Source organism: Globicephala melas, chromosome 10 (assembly GCF_963455315.2).
Source record: "Globicephala melas chromosome 10, mGloMel1.2, whole genome shotgun sequence".
NCBI lineage: Eukaryota > Metazoa > Chordata > Mammalia > Artiodactyla > Delphinidae > Globicephala > Globicephala melas.
This window is the reverse complement of record NC_083323.1, coordinates 100,958,041-100,983,653: the sequence shown is the minus strand read 5'-3', so window position 1 is coordinate 100,983,653 and position 25,613 is coordinate 100,958,041. Positions and strand designations below refer to the sequence as shown.

Below are 25,613 nucleotides of genomic sequence, written 5' to 3'. Positions count from 1 at the left end.
CCAAAAGGAGACTGAGCTGCCCCCCAAAAGGAGACTCCACTGCCTGCGGCAGGAGCTGTTGCAGTAACCATTTGGGGGGAATTTATGACCCTCTATGACTATACAGTTCCCTCCTGCAGACATGCTAATCAGCTTGACAAAGAGGAATTAGGCTGTACCCCAAATAAATGAACCCTGCAGGCAAGGAGTGCACAGAGAGGTGGAAAGGCTCTCTCAGCACACAGGCCCTCCACCCTTCCTACGATGTGCCCTCAGCTGCACCAGCATTTGATTCCGGAAAAGGCAAGAATGACTGGGGAGCATCCTCCGGGGCAACACCCATTCAGGGGCTAATCTTTCCTTCTGCAACCCCACCAAGTCAGAGGGGAGTCGCCCCCCTGGCCCAGCCACGATGACCTCGTAGGAGCGAGGAGATGGGGAAGACCGTGCTCCCGGGTCCGGGGGAGGTGACAGGCCCTTCTCGCTGCAGGAGGTTCCTGACGCCGGCGGACGAGGCCAGCATCTTCACCCTGGACCACTTCCCTCTGTGGTACCGCCAGGCCGCCGAGCAGCCTCCGGGCAGCATGGTCTTCAACCTCTACTCGGCAGAGGGACCAGGTAATCTACACCCCAAGCTCCAGGGCGGGGCCCAGGGCATCCCTCCTCCCACCGCGCTTGGGGTGGGAGACCGCCACGAGATACAGGACCGAACGTCCAGACCTCGGCGTCCCCTCACCCCGCTGGCCTCCACCTGCACCCTGGGTGGATCGTTTCATTCCCTGGCCGGCAATCAACGACGCAGTTCAAAAGTTCAACTGTAACAAAGGAAAGGGGTTTGACCCGAAAGTCAGGAGGAGCTGGATTCTAGCCCAGATTCCGCATAGGAGGACGTGGGGACAGTGGGTCTCTGGAGAGTTGTGTATTTCCAGACATCTGAGTGTTTCTGAGAGCGGCTCAAAGCGTGAAAGGAGCAGACTTTATTCCGTGGGGGGCCGCTGTACTGCCTGGAACAGACTATATCCCAGGGGGGCGGCTGAGCCCCGGCCTGCTCCCCGGCAGCTCCTGGTAATAACGGGGCGCCTCCCGGCCGCCAGGCCTCTGGGGGCTGCACGGCGAGAGATGATGGCGGATTGGGCCTCAGGCACCCAGCCAGCACAGGCCTGCCAGTCCAAGGGCCAGGGGGGCTCAGAGCTGGAGCCCCCAGCTCCCAGCCCAGCCCCCACTCTGGGAAATAACCCGAACGGGAAACGGTAAGTGGCTTTAACAGAGCGCCCAGAAAGCCGCACAGTGTTTAGGACAGAAAGGACCCTGGGGCTGCAAAGCCTCACCCTCTCAATCCGCACTTGAAGTGACCACGGCCCAGAGAGGGTCCACGGGTCACGTCTGGGGGTCCTGGCCTCAGCGCCGTGGGGTGAGGGGGCCCGCAACTATCCTCGGCGTCCTGGCTGAGCGAGCCGAGGTTGGGGCTGAGGAGTGGAGACGTGAGGAAGAGGGCGGCCGGGAGCCGACTTGGGATGAAGCCTTGTCCTCCCTCCAGGCCGCCCGCCCGCCCGCCAATAGCCTCCTGCCGCCGCCGCCACCAAAACCACCCTCACGCCGCCCGACGGGAACCTCCCCGAGCTGAGCTGCCGGCTGGGGAGGCCCAGGCCCCGGGGCCCCGCCCGCGGCTGCAGGCAGCACCTGCCCTCTAGATGCCCTTCCTCGGCATCCTCCGCCCGGCGTGTCACTGACGTGCTTTACAGAACGCTTTTCCCCGCCCCGCTCATGCGGTGTGCACGCCCTCTTCTTACACAAGGAGAGTCTGAGGTTCAGAGGGCGCCTGACTCGCCCGGACCACACAGCGGGGGGCACACCGGGGGTCTCTCCGCACTTCACTGTGTGTAAGGCGCTGGGAGTCCAGGGCACACCCGCGGAGGGGCCCCTTCCCGCACTGGCACCACAGCCACAGAGGCAGCTCCCCCTTTCGGCGCCCCCCGGAACAGGAGGGCCCCACGGGGTCCCGGGGGGTCTGGGGTGAGGCCCTGCCCGCCCCCACGGTGACGGGCTCCCTCCTGCCAGTGTCACCAGGATGAGCTGGCTGCCGGGGAGCTCTCTGGCACAGGGGCAGGAGGGTGGTGGGCGGGAACAGAGAGCGAGATGACGAGGGCCGGCTGGGGACCACCGGGCAAGGGGCCCTGCACGCTCCCATCCTCCCCCAAAGGGAGAAACCGACAATTTTAACGGGGGGTACCCCTGAGGAGGTGGAGGGGCGGCTGCAGGGTGAGGGGAGGGCCCCGCCCACCCAGGCTGACTGCAGCCCTCCGCCTGGGCCCGGTGGGCGAGCTCTGCCCACACGGAGCTGCCTTTTGCAGTCGGCGCTGAGAAACCTGCCAGCACAGAGCAGAGTCCCAGCGCAGCCCCAGCAGCTCAGGCCTGGTGCCCCCACCCACAGCCCTGCTTCCTGGGCCAGGCCTGGGCCTGCCCCCCTACCACCTGGTAGCTGGCTCACTCACCCGGTGCCTGGTGACCCAGGCCCTGAGATCCCTGCTATCCCCAGAGACCGCGTCATTAGCGCCCCACACCTTCGCCTGGGTGTTTCCTCCGAGCCCGTGGAGCACACACAACGGGTCTGTCCCGAAAGCAGCTTGCGGCCGGGAACGGTGCGGGGGTCACCCCATCAGGATCGTCCAGACATTTCTAGAAGCAAGGCGGGGAAGCCAGCTTCTGCGGCTGTTCTGGTCTCTTGTGTCCTTGTCATGGCCAATTCCTAGAGCCAAGGACGACCTTACATCGTGTCAGTTCCTAGAATCAGAGTAATTTCTGATTTCTGTGAGATACTTGGTTCCGGCGAGGTGGGATGGGTAATCCTGACAAGAGGGCAGATACGAGAAACCAGTGGTGGATTTAAGTTTCGCTACGACTGACACTGTCAAGAGTCTCACGACCTGTTGGTTTCAAGCAACGTTTGATGTAAAGACATTCTAACAAGCGAGCACGTGGCAGAACTGTGCCCCTTTCTCGGGGTTTTTAGTGACACACTTGATCCGTAGGCAAGAGTGCCTTTCCCAGGGCTGTAGAGCCCAAAAGCCGCGGGCACGTACTCGTCCGCGCCTCTCAGAGCCGGAAAGCTCTGTGCTGGTGCAGAGCTGAGGCTGCCACCTGAATTCTGCGCCTGGAGGCCTGGCTCTCCTGAGAGGTCCCGGAGCCTGGCTGTGTCCCGGACGTGCAGCGACCCTCCGGGCAGTGGCACGCAGGCCACCAGGATTCACGGGGCACCTCGCACGTGTCAGATGCCAGCCAGCCTCTGTGCCCATCGCAGCCCTGGCGTCTGGCTTCCCGAAGGGGCTGTCGTTGTCACCTTGACTCATGTAACTGATGAAGGACAGCGCAGGGTCAGCCAGCACTGCGTCCGGGAGCGCAGCCCGTGCCCTGCTCGCAAGGGCCCCTCGATGCCACGCGAGTCTCCTGGGTGGGTCCCCGCGGGGTCCCCGAGCTCCAGTGGGGCAGCTGCATGCAGACAGCTTTGCGGCCCTGAGACAGAGCAGACCTGCAGCGTCAGGGACCTGACAGTGCGGCGCTGTCCAGGCGGGCAGGGGCCACACACTGACCTGGCAGCTTCGGAGCTGCATGGAGAGGTGGGGGGCACCCGGCACACAGGAGGCAAGTGCGAGGCGCTCCGCAAAGACCCGAGGTGGTGGTAGCAGGCAGCCTCCCTGGCAGCCCCTCGCTCGCTCAGGGAACGTCCTAGCCTGCTGTTTACTGGGCTTTCCAGCCCGCGCCGCCACCCCGGCTCCTCCTCAGGTGCAGAGAGAGTGACTGGACAATTTTCCCCCCAGAAAATACAGACAAGCCGATGGTGGTGACCGTGAGCACAGCTGTAGCCGTGACCATGGACAACAGGACAGCCATCGCTGCAGGTAGGAGCTGCCCCTGGGCTTTGAGGCCGGGCAGTTGTGAGTCCGAGTCGAGAACGAGGCCCAGTGACGGAGGCGGCCCCGCGCGTGGTTCGCGAGGCCACGGTCTGTGTTTTCCCAGATGAAATGTGGGGCTGAGGGGAGGTGGAGTCTTCCTGAGCCATGTTGTTTATACAGCTGTGAGGCCTTAGATCTAACAGAATTCATGCAGTAAACTGAAGCCCAGACAGGTTGAGAGATCTGCTCAAGGTCACACAGGACAGAGCCTGCCCAGACCTCCTTCCCACCCTCTTTGTGTCGCTTCCGCCTCCACTGCCCACTCAGGGGAGGAGTGGGCTTGGGACTCAGACCCTAAAGTCCGAGCCCGTACGTGAGTCCTGTGCTCCCGTGCATGTTCTCATCCAGCCCGGGGGGGGGGCGGTGACCTGGTTTGGCTCCATTTTACAGATGAGGAAACTGAGGCCCAGACATGTTATTTGCCCGAAGTCCCACAGCTAATAGTCAATGACTAGAATTTAATCTCAGACTGCCTCTCTTGAAGGCCCAGGATCATGACCCTTTGTTGCAATTGGCCACAGAAGCCATGAGAGTACCCGGGCAGCCTCACGAGCTGCCCCGGCTTTGCAGCTTTTTGGGGCCTAAGAAGGGCCTAGGCACCCCTGCCCACTCGTCTGAGAGCCCTGAGGATCCTGCCCTCGGTCTCCGTGTCTCAGACCCCACCGTGTTCTGAGAAGCTGTGAGGTCCTCACAGCTCTCAGCCGTCCTGGGCACTGGGGTCGGGCGCCTGCATTGTGGGGGACCCCACAGCTGCCAGGGGCAGGCGAGCAGGCCCCTCGTGTCTTCTCCCCCAGGCTGAGTGCAGGGCAAAGGGCAGGGAGGAGCGGCCCAGCAGGCAGGCTGCCCCTTCGTCCGCCCGCCCCAGCAAGGGCACGGCCGTCCACGCTGCGATGAGGAGGGAGGGAGGGAAGGGCTTGTTATGGTCACTCAGAGCCTCATTTGGAAACACGTGTGTCACAGGGGTCCTGAGGCTGCGCCGCCGGGCACTTTGGAGGGACCCGCGCCTTCCCAGCCGCCTTTCTGTCCTTCGCCTGGCCTGCTAATCCCAGACCCTAAAGACTGTCCCGTAGCCCCTGCTCCGTCCATGACGTGGGCTTCTCAGCTCCCGCACACCCGAAAGCCCAGCAAGCAGAAGGCACGCGGGGTCAGCCTGCTGGCTGCTCCCCTGCACTCTCCAATTACTTGACATCATTTTTAACTCGGCACTGCATTAGAGCCAGGAGGGGTTGCCATGGAAACCGTGCCCGGGTGCTTCTGGTTTAACTCACTGCAGACGATCGCTCTGCAGCTCGGGGGGCACGGATGTGATAGGACAGGGAGGAGGCACTGGAGATCTTTATGCTTCAATTATTCTTTTCAGCCTCCTTTTGTAATTTCCTCTTCCTAGCCTGTGGCTCAGCCTCCCTGACCCGGACCAGCTAGCCTGTGTGTGCGGTGCCGGCAGTTCCTTTCCTCGCGTGTTCTGTGACGCACAGGCTGCACGTTCGATGTTTGTGCCCTGGGCTGGGGAGAAGGAGGAAGGGCAGCTGGGGGACAGCCAAGGGCCAGGCAGGTGAATGAGGAGGCGTCGCTTAACCTTAGTCTAAGCAAGGTTAGACTAAGGTTCATGCAAAATTTCTAGGAATCTACTGTTCTGATCAGAATCCACTTTCAAGTCTCTGTGCCCTCCAGGCCCCACTTGGGAAATACTGCCGAGTGTCATGGTGGTACCGTAACCTGCAAGTGTGCTTCCCCAGCCCAGCAGCCTTTGTGCGGAGGGCCTGCTGTCTGGAGCTGCCTGACGGCTCCTCTCCTTGGAGTTCCGCCTGCGTGCGCACGGCCCAGCCTTCAGACGGCGGGGCGCTCTCAGAACAGTGCGTCTGCGCGTTACCCACACCTGTGCAGGCTGTGCAGGCGGTCCCCTGCCCCCATGGGGCCTGCTCTCCCAGCTCTGCTGTACCGGTCAGGGCCACAGGAGGGCACCTCTCCCCACTTACCCCCACCCAGGAAGGAGTCCAGCCGAACTCCTGGAACAGGGACCTGCTGGTTCCCTTCTCCCCGGGGTTGGCTCCTGGCTCGCTGGGGTGTCACCGAAGGGAGGGCTCCTGGCTAGAAGAGAATCCCGTCTTGGTCTGAAGACTGTGACGCGTGTAGCCCAGGCCCGGCCAGTCAGGCGAGGTGGGCCACGCGGGCCGCAGGTGGGCAGACAGCCGGAGGCCTTGCCGTCGCTCACTCCCCCCCCCCGGCCCCACCCCAGCCCTCCGGCCCCGCCCCAGCCCTCCGGCCCCGCCCCCGCCCTCCGGTCCCGAGTTCTGATCCTGCACCTGCTGAGCCCTGAGGAGGGGTCGTCTGTACGTCAGCCTCAAAAGCACAGGATATTAAACGGGGCTCGTCCTGCAAACCCAGCGACACCCCTCCAAGGCTGGTGAAACCTAGTCCCCTAAACTGCTCTCGGGGAGCCGCCCCTCCCGGCAGGCAGCAGGAGGGTCCCCAGGGCCAAGGCGCGCCTCCTACCCCGTGGCCGTCTGCCCTTGACCGCAGGGCAGCCTCGCTCGCAGCGGGGCTGGGAGCAGGCCCGGGGCTCCGCGCTCCCCCGCTGCCCTCCCAGGGGCGCCCCAAGGCCAGGCCTCGGGCGGGAGCTGCCGTCCTCCTTAGGGGCCTGGGGACACTCCGTGCGCCCATCTGGGGAGGTCAGCGGGCAGGGGCCGCCATCCCGGCTGCTGGCTCCTGCGTCCCCTCCCGCCCAAGGAAACCAGGAAGTAGATAGGAAAATACAGGCTTTATTTGTCATCTGAAACAACAAACCAGAAATATAATTTTGCCTTTAAAAATCTCTGTCTTAGGCTAAAGACACCACCACTGACAACGTCCAGCCTTCCCTGACTCCCTTTAGAAAATCCCCAGGTCTGGTGTCAGCCGGCACCAGAAGAAGGAAGACTGCAGGCCAGCCCGGTGGGCAGCCTGCACCCGGCCCCCTCTACCCCTGTCCTGCCTCAGAACCATGTTCTGACGGCCTCCCCCGGGCCACTCCCTAGACTCGCAGCCGTCGCAGAGCCAGAAACCGGCCTCCTGCCACCTGACCCTCCGTAAGCGGCGGGGAGGCTGATGTCCTGCAGAGCGAGGCCCAGGACTCGCCGGGATCGCACTCCCCAGGAGGGCAGACCTCGGAAAGGGGACCGGTGAACCCCACCCTGCACTGCCCCCTCCCACGCCCACCCTCAGCCTCTGTCCCTTTGGGGGGGCGGGTTACAGGTAACGAGCAGATGGGCCCCTGGGCCCTTGCTCTGGTTTGGGCCCCAGTCCAGGTGCCACGAGGACTCTGGGAAGTCAGACTGAGCTGACAGAACGCTGGGAAAAGGACCCCATTACTGAGACCTCTGAGCAGGACGGGGGGGTCCTTTCACTGCTCCCGGGGTCTGTTTGGTATATGCTGGCAGGAGGGTCACAGAGGATGAGCCAGTCCCCGCCCTGGGGTCACGGGCCCAGAGATGCTGAGGGTGGGGCATGGCAGTGGGAGGTGCAGAGCAACGGTTCTCGGGCCGCAGGCTGTGGGAGTGGGAGCGGTGCGCGTCCCCACGGGGCCTGGCGGGGACGTACTTGGGCAGCGCGGAGGATGAGTCCGGTGGTGCGTGGCCGGGCTCTCGGGAGGCCACCATTCACACACGCTGCATCTTCCAGGCCTCTGGGCAGGCGTCCCTGGAAATCCCAGCAGGAGAGGTGTGCGTGGGTTACCATGGTGACGGGCAGTCTCATCCGGCAGCACCACCTTGGCCTCTCGAGAGGATCTGGAAGGAATCCTCGTGCCGTGGGCTTGGGTTTCTCCCCATCCGCCGCAGGAGGTTGCATAAGCAAGCAGCAGGTTGTGTGGCCCGAGGGCTGAGACCACGGGGGACGCCTGGCTCCGCTCCCCGAGGTCCCACGACCTCTGTCCCTAAGTGACTGTGTGTGTGATGCCGAGCTCGAGCGGGAACGATTAGTGACCCGGAGCCGGGTGGTTGGTGGTGCAGGGACAGATGGCTTTGGAGAGGGCGTGGTGCTGGGTTGCCAAGTGCTGGTCCAGATGGCTGGGCTGGGCTGAATGCACAGTGGTACCAGCCATCGGAAGCTGGGCCCAACATCTTCCTGGCTTAGAAGAGAGTCGCAGAAACCGGCCCCGCACCCCCAGACGCAGATAAGGTGGGTTGAGCCAGAGGAGGGGGGTGTCACCGGCTGTGACTGTACCGGGAGCCGCAGCGGTACGGGGGCGCTGGGTCCAGGAGTCTTTGCTCGCACACACACATCTTTTCTGCCCGTGGGCCAGAGCGTTTGTGGTCCAGAGGGGAGCGTCAGTGTACTGATACCTTCCGGACGCTCCGGTGTCCGTGGAGACACGGGCCCGTTTGCTGGCGGGCTGGGGGGAAGGTGGGAAGGGGGCGGGAGGGGGGCTGGCGTGCCCCCCGGCCCCGCCCTGGGCTCTCAGGCCACAGAGGAGACCTGCTTCCGGTCCTCGTGCCCGCCCTCCGCATCACCCATCAGGGGCTGGGGGGAAGGTGGGAAGGGGGCGGGGGGGGGCTGGCGTGCCCCCCGGCCCCGCCCTGGGCTCTCAGGCCACAGAGGAGACCTGCTTCCGGTCCTCGTGCTCGCCCTCCGCGTCGCCCATCAGCGGCTGGCGCTTCCTGAGCTCCCGGTGGTACTTGGCCATGAGGGAGGCGTAGATGCAGCCGTAGGCAGCGGCCACCACCATCATGATGCAGACCACACCGCACAGCACCCCCGCGATGATCACGGTGCCGACGGCCCGCCGCACGCTCACGGGCCGGGGCCTCTGCTTCTGGGGGCAGGCGGTGCTGGGCTCGGGCTCGGGCTCGGGGCCCGGCTTGGGCTTGGGAGGCTCCGGGCTGGCCTTGGTGCAGGGTGGCCCGGGGACCTCCAGCCCGGCTGAGCTGCTCTGGTCCTCCAGCTGGGAGCAGTAGTTGAACATCTCCATGGGGACCACGCGCATGTCCTTCCCCCTCAGCTCCTTGGGCAGGGTGCAGGCCAGCTGATCCAGGCGCCCCCCTGCATCAGGAGAGAGAAAAGGGGGGCTGAGGCCGGCACTCCCTCCCCCAGCCCCAGGTCCCCACACAGAGGCCCGGGAGGCCTAGTTTCCATCCGCAGCACTATCAATCCTGGAGCGAAGGGGAGAGGTTAGGGGGACTGGCGTACGGCGCCCAGTGACGGGGAGGCGGGTACACGTGTCACGGCGTTTAACCCGCGCAGAAGCCTCAGAAGACGGACGGTGTCCCTGCTCCCATCTGATAGAGAAACAAACATTCCCACCTCTCCTGCCCCCAGAGTCAAGCTGGCCTCCGGGTGCTCAGGAAAGGGGGGCCAGGAGCCCTGCCAGGCGGCAGCCCGTGCCTGTCCTAACTGACCTCTCCACTGACCGCCGTCCGTGACCCCCGGCTCTGCTCTCCCCAGCAACTGCTCCCCCCGCGCCCCTCCCGCCCACACAAAGGACAGAGGTCAGAGCCTCGGCCCTGCTCCTCCACGCGGGCGGGACCGTGGTTCCTAAGACTCCTCCTTGGAAGAGGGAGAGGGGGGCCCAGGGACAGCAGTTTCCTCCTTGAGGGCAGTGGTGGCCCCCTCAGCAGCCCGGCCACAGCACCCGTGAGCGCAGTGGCATCTTGGGAGGACACCCTGAGGACCCCCGAGGGCAGAGGAGGGCGTGCGGGCAGCGCAGGCTCAGCCCGCGGCCTGGGCGGGGAGGGTGCAGCGCACAGGTGGGGCGAGAGGAAGAGGAGCTGCCCAGATGGCCCCCTTTTGGCCTCTTCGGGCAGCCCGAGATCTAGACGCAGGCGCGGCCCCCAGGGAAGCGCCTGGGCTCCTGCAGCCCCACCGCCGCGGTCTCCTCACACAATAGACATCAGTCCTCCCCGGGTGCTGAGGAAAAGGGCCCAGGTTTTTGTTCTGGTTTGGTCTGCGTTGTTTTGGAGGAGCGCTTGGCGGAAGATAACTCTACTAGTGAAAAGTTCCTAAAGTGTACGTTCCCCCTCCATGCCCTTCAGCTCCCGGTGACCGATGACTGGAGGGGCAAGGACGTCCCCTGCAGATCACACATCGGTCTGGCTCTCCAGACCCCTGTCCAAGGCTTACATCCCGTGAACTGTGTCCAGGGCCTTTGCACGGGCGGGGGCTGGGCGTGGAGACGCAGCCGCCCTACCTCCCTGCTCCCAAAACCTGAGGCTGACTCCCTCCCGGCCAGGGCATCTGCAAGTCACTTTACGTATCGAATTGCTGAGGAGTCTCGATTTTCCAGGCTGTCAATAAGAATGGCCGTCTCAGCTGCAGCTCAGTTAGGGTTCAAGTGGGTCACGTACATGGTAGGATATTTGGAAACTGGAAACCATGCAAGTGTTACTATTTCTCCTCTCACAAAAACGGGAGAAATTATCACAGGGACTAACATTTTATGGTACTTTATCGTTTGTAAAATGTTTTTAATTAACTAACACGTGAGAATATTATGCAAATAATTAAATTGTGGAAACACTGTGAAACAAAGGGAGTAAGACTTTGACGAAAGCATTAGCGTTCGCTTCACATCGATTCACTCGTTCAGCAGATTCATGGAGCCCTACTTCCTGCTGGACACCAAACTGTGTCTAATTAAGCCCGGTTAATATTATGACTTCCGCCAGCCAGTGGACATATAAATGAGTAAGTTTTATTGCGGACTCACTTTATGCTGGGTCCTTTTCCAGACGCTTTCCATGAATTACCTACCTACTCCACACAGTGATTCTCTGAGATAGATTCTCTGAGATTGGCCCCATTTCACAGACGAGGGTGCAGCCACAGAGAGGTCAGTGAGCTCTCCCGAGATCACACACAGCTAGTACGTGGCAGAGCCACGAGGCAAAACCGGACCTGGCGCTTTTAGCCAGCAGGCTTACTTTTCTGCCCTTGTCCATTTCATTTAATCATTCCGAAGGTCATTCTAGAACTTTCCCGGGTCACCGAAAGGGGGAGCATTTGGCTTCTTAGTAAAAGCTTTGATAACAGAACTTCTAGGGAGAAGGAGTTGAGATCATCGTCAGAAAGAAAATGTGACTGCATTTGTGGATTTGAACTCGATTCCACCCTCCTGGCACTGTGGGTACTTAAGAGATGGCTGCATTATTCAGAGGAGCGAGGGTGTTTTGTTTTGGTTATTTTTGCCGTACGCGGGCCTCCCACTGTTGTGGCCTCTCGCGTTGCGGAGCACAGGCTCCGGACGCGCAGGCTCAGCGGCCATGGCTCACGGGCCCAGCCACTCCGCAGCATGTGGGATCTTCCCGGACCGGGGCACGAACCCGCGTCCCCTGCATCGGCAGGCGGACTCTCAACCACTGCGCCACCAGGGAAGCCCGCGAGGGTGGTTTTATCCCTCCTCCTCCCGGGCCAGGGAAGCCTAGAGGCAGAGGACAATGATACTGTGTGTTTAAGTCCATCCTGAAACCTACAGAAGTGAGAGCCAGTTACAGAGAGTCAGCCTGAGGAGACAGGGCAGAGCAAGGCGGCTGGGAGCGGAGGGGATGGGAAGAAGGGGGCCGCGGAGCCCCTGTGCCCGCCGGTGGCCAGGCCGGGCCCACTCCTCCCCGACCTGACCCGTGCTCACCTCGGTAGGAGAACCACTCTAGCCAGTGCTTGAAGTCCCGCAGGTGGCAGTCGCACTCCCAGGGGTTGTCCCCCACCTGCAGCAGCTGCAGGCTGGCCAGGGGCTCGAAGGTCCGCCGGTCCAGGCTCTGCAGGCGGTTGGCGCGCAGGAACAGGGAGCGCAGGGCGGGGAGCCCGTCAAAGAGGCCGGGTGGGAGCCGGGCCAGGCCGTTGAGGGACAGGTCGAGGTGGCGCAGGCGCGCCAGGGGCCGCAGCAGCTCGCGGTCCAGGGCACGGAGGCTGTTGTTGCGCAGCTGCAGCTCCGTCAGGTTGGCCAGCCCCCCGAAGGCGGCGCGCGGCAGCCCGTCCAGGAAGTTGTTGGAGAGGTCCAGCCGCTGCAGGCCCGACAGGCCGGCGAAGGCCCCGGCGGGCAGGGAGCTCAGCCTGTTGTTCAGGAGCAGCAGGCTGCGGGTGGCGGCCGGCAGGTCCGCGGGCAGCGCGGCGAGGCCCCGGCCGCTGCAGTCCACCTGCAGGCCGTGGCCGTCGCACGTGCAGGGCAGGGGGCAGGCGGGGGCAGCCTCCGCCGTGCACAGGGCGATCCAACAGGTGAGCCCTGCGGGACAGACGGGGCATGGCAGGACTGCGGGTCGCCACTCCCACTGCCTTCCCCTCCCATCCGCCTCCCATCACGCGGCCTCGCGCCGATCCCCTTTGGCCCAACCACGCGCGGTGCCGTAGCGCTTCCTGACCACGTAGAAACACAACTAACCCCCCGCAGCACGTCCATGTGGACGGACACCACCGGGCAGCCAGGGTCCCCACACGGCCCCGACACCACAGACGCTGATGCGACAGAGGATGTGAGGGTGTCAGAGGGGCCGCCCCATGTTCCTCTCCCAGGGCCGCTGCCATGGAAGGATTCTGTCCAGAGAAAGTGGCTCTGCTTCCTTCCCCTCTGCACCGCACCCCCCCACAACCACCACCTGGAGCTGCACGGGGCTGATGGCCGTGCATGGGAGGGGCCGCGCTGCACACACGAAGGGGCACACCGACCCCTGCCACCACTTCCCCGGTCTGCATGAGTCCCACATCCAAGGTGGGCCAGCGACTCAGGGTGACGAGGGAGCCCGGGCCCGCCCGGGCCCCACCCCAGAGACCACTGTGGAAACGGCAGGGTGAGATGCTGAGTTCCACGTCCACGTGGAGGATGCTGGGGTGCGAGCCCCCAAAGTTGTGGGCCCGGGGCAAGTCCCACATCTGTTCTCACTTTACAGCCAGCTTGCCCTTAGCCTGAGCCCCTGTCCCCAATTTCCGCAGGACAGATCTGTTGACAGAATTCCTTTCACGGTCCCATGCTTTGCCCAGGGCCCCTGTGGCAGGGCTGCAGGGGGACGGGTGCTCAGAGAACAGTCCCGCAGGGCAGCTCGTTCCGTGGCCCACCCTTCTAAGAGTGACTGCAAAGCCCCCGACTGTCCCCCAGGGTGTCCCTGTGGAAGGGGAGGATCCCACCGGGCCGGGAGGAAAGGCCCCAGCCGAGGAGTGCTGGCCGCTCGGCTCCAGCTGGAGGGGCAGAGCTGCTCTGACCAGGGGTCTGGAGGGGACGGTCCTGAGTCTGTGTCTAGTAGGGGTCTGCTGTCTGGTGTCCCAAAGGGCAGACCCTGAAGGAACAGGGTGGGACCGCACCCCCCTTTCCTGGAGGATCGGTGACTCCTGAGAGGCACCTGCCAGGCTGACACCCGAGCGTCTTTGTTCTCGGCAGGAAATGAGCACAGGCACGGCCATGGACGCCAACTGGAAGCCCTTCCGGCCACCTGAGGTCACCTGAGGGCCGCTGACCCTCTCGCTGTCTGAGCTGTCTGTGGCCAGGTCAGCCTGTCAGACTACCCCCGCCGTGCCTTGTGGAAGTCAACTGAATTCCTCAGACCTCACTTTCCCCAGAAAAACACTCAACCCATCCAGCCTCCCTCTCAAAAGGACCGACATAACTACAGGTCACTGTCCCCCCCCCCCCAAAGAAATTCAGGCTGGCGTTAAAGCTCTGGTGGCAAGAAAACAGAGCCCTGTGTCGCGAGGTGTTGAGTGATTCCAAAGGAGGCTGAGAGGGGAGCTGGGTCCCTCGGGATCAGCTGCTCTGCGGGGTGAGTAATTGAGGCCGCTTGTGTCTTGGGGCGGCAGCATCACAGGGCTGACCGTGCGAGGGCAGGAGTCAGGGACGTCCCTCGAGACCATTCTTACCTCTTACCCTGTAGCCTTGACCCTTCACCTCGTGAAGAGAATTCCCAGGGCTTCCTTCACCCGACAGCTCACAAGGTTCCCTTGTGGGGAGTGGGCGGCCTCTGTCTCCCCATATGCAGAAGGAGGGGCTGGACCCGCTCCCCAAGGCCCCTTCCAGTGTCACGTCCCCAGAGCCCCCTGGTTCCCCCCGTCTCGGAGCTACGGGGGCTGAGCCCTAAGGGAGGCCTCCAGGCCCACCCAGCTGATGGCCGAGCAAGGAGAGGGCGGTTTGCCATTAGGGCAGCAGGACTTGCTGGGGCCCCTGGGGGTGGAAGCAGACCCACCTGGGGGGACAGAGCTGCCTGTGGAGCCCCTGCCCCCGACCCGCCCGCCACAGAGCTCAGAAGCAGCTCTTCCCCCGGCACCGTGGGCAGGGCTGCGGGGACTGGGCCCTTCTTCCCAGACCCAGGCCATGGACACCTGGGAAGAGCATCCCTGCATCCCCGCTAAGCCGACCCCCGCCTCCACTCACAAGAGATCTGCCTCCACAGCGGGGCAAACCAGGTGCTCAGCTCGGGGCCGCTGCCCGGGGCCAGCATGGTGGCTGCACGGCTGTCAGGCCCGGCACCTCGAGGGAGAGAGAAGCCGCTTGTCCGCTCGGTCAGTCCTGAGAGAGAGGGAGAGAGAGCTGAGCGGAAGCGGGTGTCAGGCCGGTGCAGCCCCGGGTTATGGAGGGGGCCCGGTGTCTCTTTACGCTCCCCTCCTGTGTTCTTGGCTCTGATTCCCTGGGCGGGGTAGGGGGGTGGGAGAAAGAGGAGCAAGGGGGCTGAGAAGCCAGGAGCCTCTGCCTCCGTCGACAGCAGGGGGCGCGTGGAGGGGCAGGCGGGCATCCCAGGAGCCCTGGGGCTGGAGACAGTGCTGAGGCCAGTGCTGGGCGATGCAGGAGCCGTCCACCCGCCCTGCATCCCTCACCTCCCGCCCAGCCTCTCCCCGCCTCTTCTTGTCTCCCTGGATGATCTCCTAAACGTGTTCGGAGCCACGTGGCCTCCTCGGCCTCTGGGCTTCCCCCACGTCCCAGGCGCGGAAATCATCGAGAGCCAGCTGGCCCCCCAGCCCCACTGTGCTCTTACCATGGCCCCCGAGGAGGCCGAGACCAGGCCCCGCGTAGGGGCGGCCGTTGGCTCGCGGGTGAGGCCCAGGCCCGGCTCTTGCCACGGGGAAGCCCCCTGCTTGCCCTCCGCGGTCTCCCGGGGGGTGAGCGGCCGTGCTCTGTCTTCTGCCGCCGGCAGGTCTGGGATAAACCTCATCAGCGCAGGGGCTCGTGCTGCAGCCGCTGCCGTCGGGGCACAGGGGCAGGGAGAGGGCGAGGCTGCAGCGCAGAGAGCGGCTCCTCTTCCCGAGGGGCGAGGGGGCCTCCCCCTTCCCAGGTGACCTGCCCTGCTCCCACTCCCTTCCAGGCGTGGCCAGGGGCCCGTCACAGGGGCGGGAAAGGGGACTGCGGGCCCCCTGCCGCCAGCCCAGCGCGAGGTGGCGAACGGACAGAGACGGGCCAGCAGCCTCCCCTGCTCGGTGGCCACGCTGGACCCGGGGGCCCCAGGCTGCAGCCTCCCGCTCCCCTCCCACAGCCGCCTTAATTCTGGGAGCCCGAGGGGCTAATGGCAGAGCAGAGCGGAGCTGAGGGGTGGGGGCAGCCGCTGGAACCTCAGCATCTAAGCAGGGTCTCCCTCAGGCACTGGGGGCCTCTTCCGTCTCCTCCCCGCTTACCGCTGCCAAGCAGCCTCCTGGCCCCATGAGCCCACGAGCGCCACAGCCCCGGGGGCCCGCAGCTGGGCCCTGGCAAGGGCGCCCGCTCAGGATGGGGCCCGCCGGGGAGGGGGACCGCTCGGGGGGCCTGTCTGTCACCTGGGCTTCACCCCCCACCAGGGGGTTCGCAGAGGCTGCAGAGCGAGTCGCACTGGGCAGATGTGGGGCGAGGGGTGCAGACCCACATGCCTATAGGATGGATCTGGGGCCCTGGGCTGGGGGCGGAGCAGATGCCCAGAGCAGCTGAGGGGTCCTTTCCAGCTACCCTCCCAGGGCCAGGTCCCCGGGGCTCCTGGCTCAGACTCCCGGGTCAGGGAGGGCTCTGGGTTCGAATCCCTGCCGGCTGCTCCCTCGCTGTGTAACTTAAACAGATCACGGAAACCCTCTGGGCCTCGGTTTCCTTATCTCTCAGGGTGATGACCAGAACACACTGCCCTCCGTGGGGGTCAATCTGGTCGGGGGAGGAGAGCTAGCATTTGCTGAATTCAGGATACATCATCTTGCAAGGCAGTCTAGGGGACTCCAAGCTTGGACCTGAGCCCCAGGTAGACGTAGGGAGACGTCAGTGCCCTGTGTCCGCGGGGAGGGGCGGCGGCTTCCAGCGCGTCTGCGGGACCTCTCTTTCTTGGTCCCCCAGTCTCACACCTGGGTGTCTGTCTCTGTGCCTGGGCCTGTGCCAGGCCAGCAGCCGTCACATGGCGGTCACCGTGGGCTGCGCTCGCACACAGCCTCCCAGGCCTCCATCACTGAGGACGCCGTCCACCCTCTCCGTGAGCCTCGGCCCCGACCCCTGGAATAGTCCCACACTCCTCTCGCCAGCGAGGACCCGCAGGTCGGCAGCTCACAGCGCCCACACGGTGTCAGGGGGGTCAGCAGCCAGCCAGGCTCAGAGGTGGAGACCAGCGTGCCTGGTCACGCGGCCGGTCAGGGACACAGGCCCGCTCCCTGGGGACTGTCCCCCAGCAGTGGCCCCTGGGGGGAGACACGTGTGTGCGCTGAGCGGGGTGCACACACAGGCTCCCAACACAGCGTGTGATGCAGACCACCCCCCCAGAGAGCGTGCAGCCACACACACGCACGCGGGTGCACTCACGCGCGCGCTGGCAGCCCTCCAGCATCCTCAGATGCTATCACTCCCGCAGTTCCCGCATGCCCCCGGCAGACAGATGCACGGGGGGACCTCCAGCCCGGAAGCAGGGCCTAGAGAAGCCCCCCGAGGGCCGCCCCCAACCCAGGACCCTTTCCACACTCAGACCCACGCCCTGGGATCTCTGGAGAAACGTGACGGGAACAAGGCCCCACAGGTCCATGGGACTGTAGCCTGCGCTCCCTGGGGACCACAGAAGCACCCCTCAGGCGCTGTGGGGTCCATCACCCTGCCCTCCAGCCCACCTCCAACCCAGGACCCCTTCCGGCCCCCAGAACCCTCTACCTCGTTAGGAAAGGGGTGACCTACATTAGGATGCCAGGAGCACAGCGGCTCAGGCAGGCGTGGCCACTGCGGAATAAATTCACGCCGTCTGGGAGGGAAGTCCCCACCCAGGTGGGGGAACGGGCAACGGAAACGAGTGAGGTGGCAGTGTCGGGGCTCCAAGCCCCACAGCCTGTGGGCATTTCTGTCCCAGTCCCAGGGACAGGGACACAGAGAGGAGGGTGGACCCAGCGGGGTCCCCAGCCTCCTTCGCTGGGCTCTGCTGAGAGAATCAGGATAGAGGATGGGGCTGAGGAGCTGCAGGCCGAGCGACCCCCTCGCCCAGGATAGGAACACGGGCTCTGGGCCCCAGCCCTCTGCTACTCCAGCGTGGTCCACGGGCCAGCAGCAGCAGCCTCGCCAGGAGCTTCCCAGACCCAGCCCAGGCCAATGGGGCCGGGATCTGCCTCTTAACAAGACCTCAGGCCATTCACGTACCTGGTCACGTTCGAGAAGCCCTGGGCCAGGTCACTTCTCTCCCGGCAGCGCAGACCCCAGCACCTCCCGGGAGGCCGCGGCAGGGGATGGCCGGGGCCGGGGCAGCCGGGGGCGGCAGCGATGGGGGATGCTGGCGGTAACAGCTCTGCAGGAGGGCTCCGCATGGGGAGAAAGCATGCCCGCGGGGAAACACCTGTGTATGGTTCCCAGTCCCCGCAACAACTGTCTGGGGTTAGCAGCACTGCTGACACCATTTTGCGGATGGGGACACTGGAGGCTGGGGACAGGTAGTAACTTGCCTAAGGGCAGGCAGTGGGAGGGTGCAGCCAGGGCCCAGGCGGCCTGGCGACAGAGCTACCGACCTGGCGACAGAGCTACCGACCAGCGGCCTCAGGAGCCTGGAGGCGGCTCTGCTGACCCGCCTGCGCATGGAGGCTCCTGGAGCAGGGGGAGGGCTGCACCCTCGCGTTTGTGCAGCGCTTCACGCCGACCGGCCTCTCCTCGTCCTTCCGCTGCCTCTCTACGCCCGACGCGGGTACCCTCATCAAGCCGGGTCGCCGCCTCCCCGCCAGCCTTCCTCCCAGGGGCATCACAGATGCAGTGGGGAGAGGGAGGCAGGGGTCTTGCTGGGGAGGGGGTGGCGGGCTGAGGTGAGGAGGTGGGCTGGGAGCCCCGCGGGGGTGGCAGCAGGGCAGAAGGGCCCACGGGCTCCTGCGGAGTCACGTGGGGTGTGGCAGCCCCCCGAGACTGGGGGTGCGGGGGCGGGGACGGCTTCCCTTCCCCACGGGAGGAGCAGCCTGCCTCGCTCCCACCCCCGCCGACGCCCAGGTTAGGGTGGGCGCCCTGACCCCTCTGTGCTTCTGCCCCCCATTCCTCCTCCGGCCAGGGTTGGCTCAGTCTCCAGCCGGAAACCTCCAGCAAACCCACCCAGGCCTGGCGTCCGCACCCTTCCTCTGGTGCTGCGTGGTCACGTCCATCCCCCCAAGTCAGTGTCCAAGCCGCACAGCCATCAGCGCCCACTGTGCCTTGACCTGGGGCTCCTGCCCCCTGGGACGTCTTGCTGGCCTGCCGTGTACCCCCTCCCCAGGGATCTCCCTTTGATCAAGGTTCCCCAACCCGGGACAAGGCCTCTGCGCCCCTCCATTGTGCAGACAGGTGAAGGTCACGGGCTACCGAGCGGCAGGGCCGGGACGGAGGCCATGCCTGGGGCTTCAAGGGCAGCCCCTTCCCACCCGCCCGGCCGGGCTGAGGGGCACCCGGACAGGGGGACAGCGGGCGCCCGCGCTGAGCCCCGGGGGTGCCGTCCAGGCCGCGCGCTCCACCTGCAGCCGCCGGTCTGGCCTTCCAGGCCCTTCCCACCTCTTCCCTGCCTGGCATCCCCGTAACACACGCGGCCCAGGCAGCGCGGAAGCTGGTTTTTTTAAATCTCTAAATTTGTACTTGGAACAGACAAACCCCCTGGTGCATTTTTAAACGCGTGCCCCGTTCTCATGCCCGCCTTCCTGCAGCCTCGTTTCCTTGTCATCCTTCCTTGTCAGACATTCCCACTCCCAACCAGACCCTCTGGAAAGCGGAGAAAAACCCCCATCACCCCTCGCAGAAGCTGCTCTTGGGCCCGCGGGCCTGGCTCGGGGGCGAGGGGTTGGACCCGGGCAGGCAGGGTGGAGAGGCCTGATCTGTGTAGGAGGAGGGGGGAGGCCTCCCCAGGCACCCCAGCCCTAAAACACCCCCCTCCCCGTGCCCCTCAGCGTTGGGGGCTGAAAATGGGAGCAGGGTTTGCTTGTCCCAGGCGCAGCTTCCAGCCAAACCCCAAAGGAAGCAGATCGGTTGCTGAAGAAGCTCCCCCCACCCCCGTCCTCCTCCTGGCACCCCCAGCCGGCTTCCCTGGTCTCCCTCTCCTGGCAAAGCTGGATGGAGCCTGTGCCGGTGTGGAGGGGGACACGGCCGCGGGTCCCGTCCCAGCTGCGCTCCCCGGCCCATCTCCACATGCTCAGCCCGCCCCCCGGCCCTGTAGTTAGCTAAGCTGCTGGGTGTCGGTCTGAGCCAGGCCCGAGAGCCAGGTGCCAGTGTCCCCACCAGCCACCCCAGACAGGCAGACAGCAGCTCAGGGAGAGGATAAAGGGCCCTGAGAGTGAGCGGGGAGGTTGGGACTCCCGGTCAGACGGCCTCCGTCCTGCCCCGGCCGTATAACAGCCACCCCTAAGCTGAGTCCACCCCGCCCCCCAAGGCTTCCTGAGCTCTTTCGTAGGTAGAGAGGGTGTGCAGCTGGGGGACCCCAGCCCCAACAGGGCCCAGGTGGGCTGGGAGCAGAGCTGGAGCCTCGAGGAAGGGCCGGAGGAAGGGCTCCGAGGCTCCTCTCCCGCATCCACTCCCGGCCACGCCCCCCATACGAGCCGGGGACTCAGGTCCAGCTGGGGGGACCCTCTGCACCCCTGTCCAAGGACAGCCTGCTAGAGGCCAGCGCGCCTCGCTGAGGGCGTCCTGTAGAGGCCGGTCAGCACCCCTGGTCCCTGCCCACGCCTCGGCGCCAGCCCTCCAGCCTGCCACCCCACAGACGTCCTGTGTGCCGGCCCTGTCACCAGCACCCCCGTTCCCCTGGCACCCAAGTCCCTGGGGCTGCCTGCCGAGCCGGGCATGCAGGCGGCACAGGGCTCCTGGCTGGCGCCCCCCATGCTGCAGGGACCGGTTTCTATGCCACCGGGCCTGTCATCCGGCACTGGCAATGCCTCCTCCCCTCCTTCCCCAGCAGAATCCCAGCTCCTGTCCCCAACGCTGGGAGGTCAGAGTTCCCTGTGTCCTTTGGCTGCCCAGGGGTCCGGTCCTGAGCACCGCCCCAGCCCCAGCCACTGCCCCCAGGCAGGAGGCAAAGCAGCTGTCCATGCAGGCAAGGAACCCAGCGGAGATGGGCTCGGCCCCAAGCCTGGCCCCTGCACCCGCCCCCCGCGCCCCTGCCCAGCGCTCGGCACTCACCTTCCGCACCCCAGCGAGCGCCCTGAATCAAGTGGTCTGAGCCGTCCAGTGAGCCCCTCCTGGGGTTCCTGGAGAAAGGAGACAGCAAGCGCAGCGGCACCAGCCTGATCCCCCAGTAGGACCTGGCACGCAGAGCCCCGGCGGGAGGAAGGAACGCCTGAGGCCGTCTCCCACGGCGGGCGGGCAGCCGGGTCTCGGGAGCCGCGGAGAGGGGCAGGCGGGGAGGGGAGCGTGCGTGCGGAGCAGAGAGCAGCGGAGTGACAGCGGGGGAATGTCCGTGATGACAGCGACAGGCGCGCACACGGGAAGGCGGGCGCACGGAAGGCGGGCACACGGGCGCACACACACCGGAGGCGCTCACCCTTGAAACGCTCCCTTTTCAGGGGGAGACGCTGCCATGAACTCCAGCGGGAGGAGGACTGTTTACCAGGTCCTCTATCTTCTCTCCCCACCCCCGCAGGCTCTCCCTGCCCTGGCTGCCGCCCCCTCTGGCTTTATCCCCTCTTCCCTTGCCTTTGGGGACACAGGGGCAGGACCCAGGGGACAAAGGCTCCGGGAAGCTGGGTCTGCATTCCTGTTCGGAGGTGGGGGCAGTATCTCCCACCCTGCCTGTAGGAAGGGAAAGCTGATCTGGGTCTCTGTCAAGGGGTGGCTTATTCCAGAGGGGGTACCTGGAGGGGTGCACGGGGGCCCATCTGCCTGGTGGTCCTTCGGAAAGGGGCCCCAGGCCACACAGCCGGGGGCACACGGTCACGCAGAGGTCACTGAGCCTCGTGACCCCTGACCGGGGCTATCTGGGGAGGGAAATGCAGGCAGGCTGGGCCGGGGGCCTGGGGTCAGGTTGCCTGGGGCACCCTGGGGTGAGCCCTGAGGAGGGGCCAAACCCAGCCCCGCCTCCCCGGCCTGGGCTTCTGCTCCTGGCTCTGGGCTGGATGGGAAGAGACTGGTATCAAGAACTCAGAGACGTCTTTACCAGCCAATCAGGACAAAGGAGTGGGAGAAACTGATATTCCAAGGGAAGGCAAGCGTTGATCCAAAGGAAAGAAAGCCAGGCACCGAGTCAGGGGAGGAGTGGCGGCCAGAGCTGGACCCGAGGTGACCTTCCTGGCATCTCTTGAAACCTGCCTGACAGCCGGACACGTGGCATGTTTCTGGCATCCCTCTTCCATTTCGCCTGCTTTCTGGGGGATCCACTGTCAGCCCTGGGTGCAGGTTGAGAGACCCCCCTGACTCAGGATGCTCCCACACCCTCTTCTGTCTGCTCCGCCGTCCGACACAGCAGGGATCCCGTCTCCCACCCCACGCCCATGTCACATGCACCTCACCTGCCCCCAAACACGCTTCCTGTCCCCCAGCTGCAGCAGAGTGTGTGTCCTTCCTGGAGTCTGGGACCCTCTCCTCACCCACGGGATACATCCCGCTCCTTGAAAACTCAACCAGAGCTCACGTCCTGGTGCACCGTCCCAGGCTAGTGCCCGCGGGACCTTCTTCTCTGACCCATATCACAGAGGACGCGTGGCAGCTTTCTATGGGTGGTTCACCCCCTTTCCTACACCGGGGGCTGTCCCGGAAGAGGGGTCCACCTCGCCAGGCTGGTGAGGAATGAGCCGGAAGGAAGAGCCCAGCCGGGTGGCAGGGGCCCAGAGGCTAGACTGTGTTGCACGCTGACCCGCCATCAGCTGCCTGTTAGCTCCACAGCCCGGGGCTGCCCTGCAGTGACCAGGAGGGATGACCAGGTCTCTGGGGTCCCTGGGCATCAGCTCCCCAGCTGGTACCTAAAAGATGGGCCCCCGCTGACCCCGCAGCCCTCGTACAGGTCAGCACAGTCTGCAGCTGGGTTTCGAGGACAAAGTGGATGGGAGGGTGCGGGGCACGATGGAGTTTCTGCCCCCCCGGGGCATGCTCCCCCCCAGGGAGGGTTTCTGTGTGTGCAGCACAGCTGTTTTGTTTCGCCGTCTGTGATGACAAAGCGGCACGCAGGTGACAGCCAGGACGCAGAGCAAAGAGGTGCATCTCCATACGCCGCCTGCCGCCTGTGGCCTCACTGAGGCTCTTTGTCTGCCAGCTGAGCGCGGGTCCTACAGAAAAGCTGCTTTGCAGGAAGGCAGGCAGAGGAAAGGCGGGACCCGGCCCCGAAGGGGGACAGGCCGGGCTGGGGCAGGAGGAAGGGGGTCCCATCGCTCCTCCTCCATCCGACTGTGGTAGGTCCCCCTGGGGACCGAGGTCGGGCTCTAACACAAGGACCCGCCAAGCACAGGCCCCAAGGGGGAAGCAGCCTGGAAGGATGGAGGCCTTGCCTGCCCTCGGCCGGGCCTGGCTCTCTCTTCACCATGCGCTCTGCCCTGCCTGCAAAGTCCAGCACCAAGGGCTATATTCTCTGCTGCACACAGCAGGCTTCCAGGAGGTGCTGGGGGCAGGGTGGCCAGCCTGGGGTCCACTGGAGCGAGGGAACGGGGGCCGAGGGCCGCCCTGGAGTCTCTCAGGAGAAGGCTGGGCTCTCGTGGTGTCTGGGGTGGAAAAGCACAGTTTGGGTTGTGAGGCAGGCGTCGAACAGAAGGATGTGAAACAATTCGAGTCCCGAGGTAAAGCCGTCAGGCGTGGCAGAGCGCGGCTAACAGTTCTCCCTGGAGGAGGTTCTTGTGTCTCGCCTGAATTCCCCGTCTCTTTGCGGGTTCCCTCCTGGGTCCTCGAGGGCACCAGAGCCCGGCTAGATCGCTAGCATTCCGTCCCGCATCTACAGAAGGGCGGGGCTCCACGTGGATGAAGGAGTTCAGCAAGGTGCCCACACCGGAGGTAAGGGGAAGGCTTGCAGAACTGGCTTCCCAGCCAAGTGGCTGACTCAGTGGAATTCACAAGCACTTACTTATTTAGCTCGAAAAATATTTATTGAGCCCCGATGAGTGCTAGGTGCTCTCCTAGGTGCTCTCCTAGGTGCTCTCCTAGGTGCAGGTATCGGAACTCAACCCCCCACCCTCCCGCCTGCTGTTAGCCCCCATGCTAACGGGGCAAGACAGACTATAAATGAGAATAAAGTAAATAAGTCATGCATCTTAGAAAACAAAAAGAGTGATGAGACAGAGGGTGAGCACCGGCGGCAGGGAGGACTGCGGTATCTGGGAAGTCAGGACGCCGCCCCAGGAGACGCTGTTTGGGCTGAGATCCGACCGTGAGAAGGAGCCTCGTCCTGAAGTTCTAGGGAAGAGCATTCCCAGAGGGAGAAAGCAGCTGGTGCAAATGCCCCGGGGTGGGAAGAGGCTTGGCCTGTTTGAGGGAGAAGGATTTGGGCTGAAGTCAGAGGTCGGCGGTGGGGCCTTGGACACCAAATTACAAAGGAATTTCACCTTTGTTCTAAGGGCAGCGGGAAGGCCTTGGAAGGTTTTTAGCAAGAGAGAGACGTGATTTGATCTTCAGGAAGGTCCCTCTCGCGGTTCTGTGGGGAGCGACCCGCTCAGGGCTCTGTGGCGTTAATCCAAGTGGCTCTGGGGGAAGCAGTAGGGGTGGAGAGAGTGGGCAGATGCTTGAGGTTCTGGACAAGGGCGGCAGCACTTGGGTGGGACACGGGAAAATGGTAACAATTCGGTAGAAGGTGTGTCCCCACGTGGGGAGGTTTGGGGAGGAAAAGCCAGTTAGGTTTTGAAGTTGTGAAGTTTGAGGTGCCTACTGGTGACCCAAGGGGGCCGGCAGCAGGCAGTTGCAAGTCCTAAATCCTAGGAGCGCGGCTTGCCTTGGAGGAGCCCGTGGTTCCACTGAGACGGAGCCTGGCTCCGGAGAACAGGCTTGAGGTCTCACTCCTCCCATCTCTACCCACAAGCCTCAAAATACTGCTTCATTAGACGGGCACCGACCCCGCTCTCTCAAGACTCCCTGTGGAGGAATCACAGAATTTCTCCCAGCTCAGAGATGCCGGGACTCCGGGAGACTTGGCGGCGAGACATCGAGAGGCCGAGTCTCGCTCGAGAGAGTCTGAGAGCTTTGACCCAGAGGCCAAGGTCACGGTAAATAAGCGTCCCTAAATCCCAAAGGTTGGAACATCCTAAGCTTCCGTGTGACTCCCCTCTGACAACTGTTAGGAGGTTCCTCTCTTTCATGCAGCCTTTTTCCACAGGTGAGAGAAATCTGTCTAAAGTGAACATCAAGGGTGGTCCTAACAGGAAGAATCAGGGGAGGGGCCGAGGGGCCTCCCCAAGCCTTAGAGAGAAATGGGGGGAGGGGAGCACGCCTCACCTGCCGCTCAGGTGCTGCACCTGGGTCTGTCCTCTTTGTCGTGAACCGAGATGTGGGCCTACCAGTCCCCTTCCGGCCCCCCGGACCTTGCAGCAACAAAGAAGCCCCCGAATACGATGCAAAGTCTCGCCAATGAGCCGTCACTGGGGTGACTGCAGAACGTCTCGGGAACGCGGCCTCGTGGCTGGAACCCCGACCCATCCCCGCATCACGGGCCCTGAGCGGGGAGCTTGCCCAGGCCTGTCAGCCCGCCCCCCCCAATGGGGGCTCAAGCCAGGCCAGAGGAGAGAGGCGAGGTGCCTTACAGACAGCGGTGCGTGGGTCCTGCTCCTGTGTTCAGGGCAGGCGGCTTGGGCGAGGCTTCCCCGGCCGTGAAGCCCCAGCGATAGCAGAGCCGGCCTGCTGTGTGGACACGACCTCAGGACACAGCGGGCCTGGCACTCAGCACACTTTCTATATTCTTGTCTCTGACGGTAGGAGGCCGGCCTCATTTCTTTATTCTTTTCCTTTCACTATAACCCGCCTTTCTTTCTATTCTCTGGCCCCAGATTCCTCTTGGCATCTGGGCACTGGCTTGCGTTCTCCAAGCGTTTGGGGACCAGAGCAGCGTGGCGGCCCTTGTGAGCAGCGGCATCAAAGCCTGGTTTTCTGGGGCTGGGAGCCTCCTGCAGGCCTGGGCGACACGGGCCCAACTTGCGAGGAAGGAGCCCTCTTACAGATCGGGCTGGGGGGCCGGAGCGGAGCGGGGGGGAGGGGCTGTAACTACCCACGGAGGCCCTGAAATCCAGCCTCGCTCTCTGTGGGAAAGGGGAGAGCAGCCTTCCCAGGGCGCCTGCCTCGAGCTCCAGGGATGCAGGTCCGGAGCCGCCGCTGCCCCCACCAGGAAGCTAGTCTGCAGGCTGCTAGTGGCCCCCCTCCCCCGCTCATGGGCCTTCTCCCTCTGACTCAGATCTGACGTCTTCTCTCTCCACCCCCCCCACCCCGTCCCC

The 25,613-nt window shown here is 64.4% G+C and overlaps 2 protein-coding genes across 2 annotated transcripts in view; one reads left to right on the top strand and one right to left on the bottom strand.

Moving 5' to 3' along the window:
• The window catches only part of CACNA2D4 (calcium voltage-gated channel auxiliary subunit alpha2delta 4), a 97,247-nt gene that overhangs the window by 61,858 nt on the left and 9,776 nt on the right, over nt 1-25,613 (top strand). The window contains exons 32-33 of the mRNA XM_060307002.1: nt 470-597; nt 3,795-3,875. Of these exons, the coding sequence (XP_060162985.1) occupies nt 470-597; nt 3,795-3,875 (209 nt within the window). The remainder of the gene's footprint in view (nt 1-469; nt 598-3,794; nt 3,876-25,613) is intronic.
• On the bottom strand, nt 6,669-20,826 carry LRTM2 (leucine rich repeats and transmembrane domains 2). Its single transcript, XM_030834816.2, has 5 exons — nt 20,401-20,826; nt 14,849-15,051; nt 14,251-14,385; nt 11,527-12,117; nt 6,669-8,945 (listed from the first exon to the last, which is right to left on the bottom strand). The coding sequence occupies exons 3-5, from the start codon at nt 14,315-14,317 to the stop codon at nt 8,491-8,493; spliced, it is 1,113 nt and encodes a 370-aa protein (XP_030690676.1). The 5' UTR covers nt 14,318-14,385; nt 14,849-15,051; nt 20,401-20,826; the 3' UTR covers nt 6,669-8,490.

Excerpts from the sequence above, each read along its gene's own strand:
- LRTM2 (XM_030834816.2), bottom strand. The coding sequence starts at position 14,317 with ATGCTGGCCCCGGGCAGCGGCCCCGAGCTGAGCACCTGGTTTGCCCCG. Across the intron at positions 12,118-14,250 it reads GCTGTGGAGGCAGATCTCTT|GGCTCACCTGTTGGATCGCC; the intron begins GTGAGTGGAGGC and ends TCTGTCCCGCAG. Across the intron at positions 8,946-11,526 it reads AGAGTGGTTCTCCTACCGAG|GGGGGCGCCTGGATCAGCTG; the intron begins GTGAGCACGGGT and ends CTCCTGATGCAG.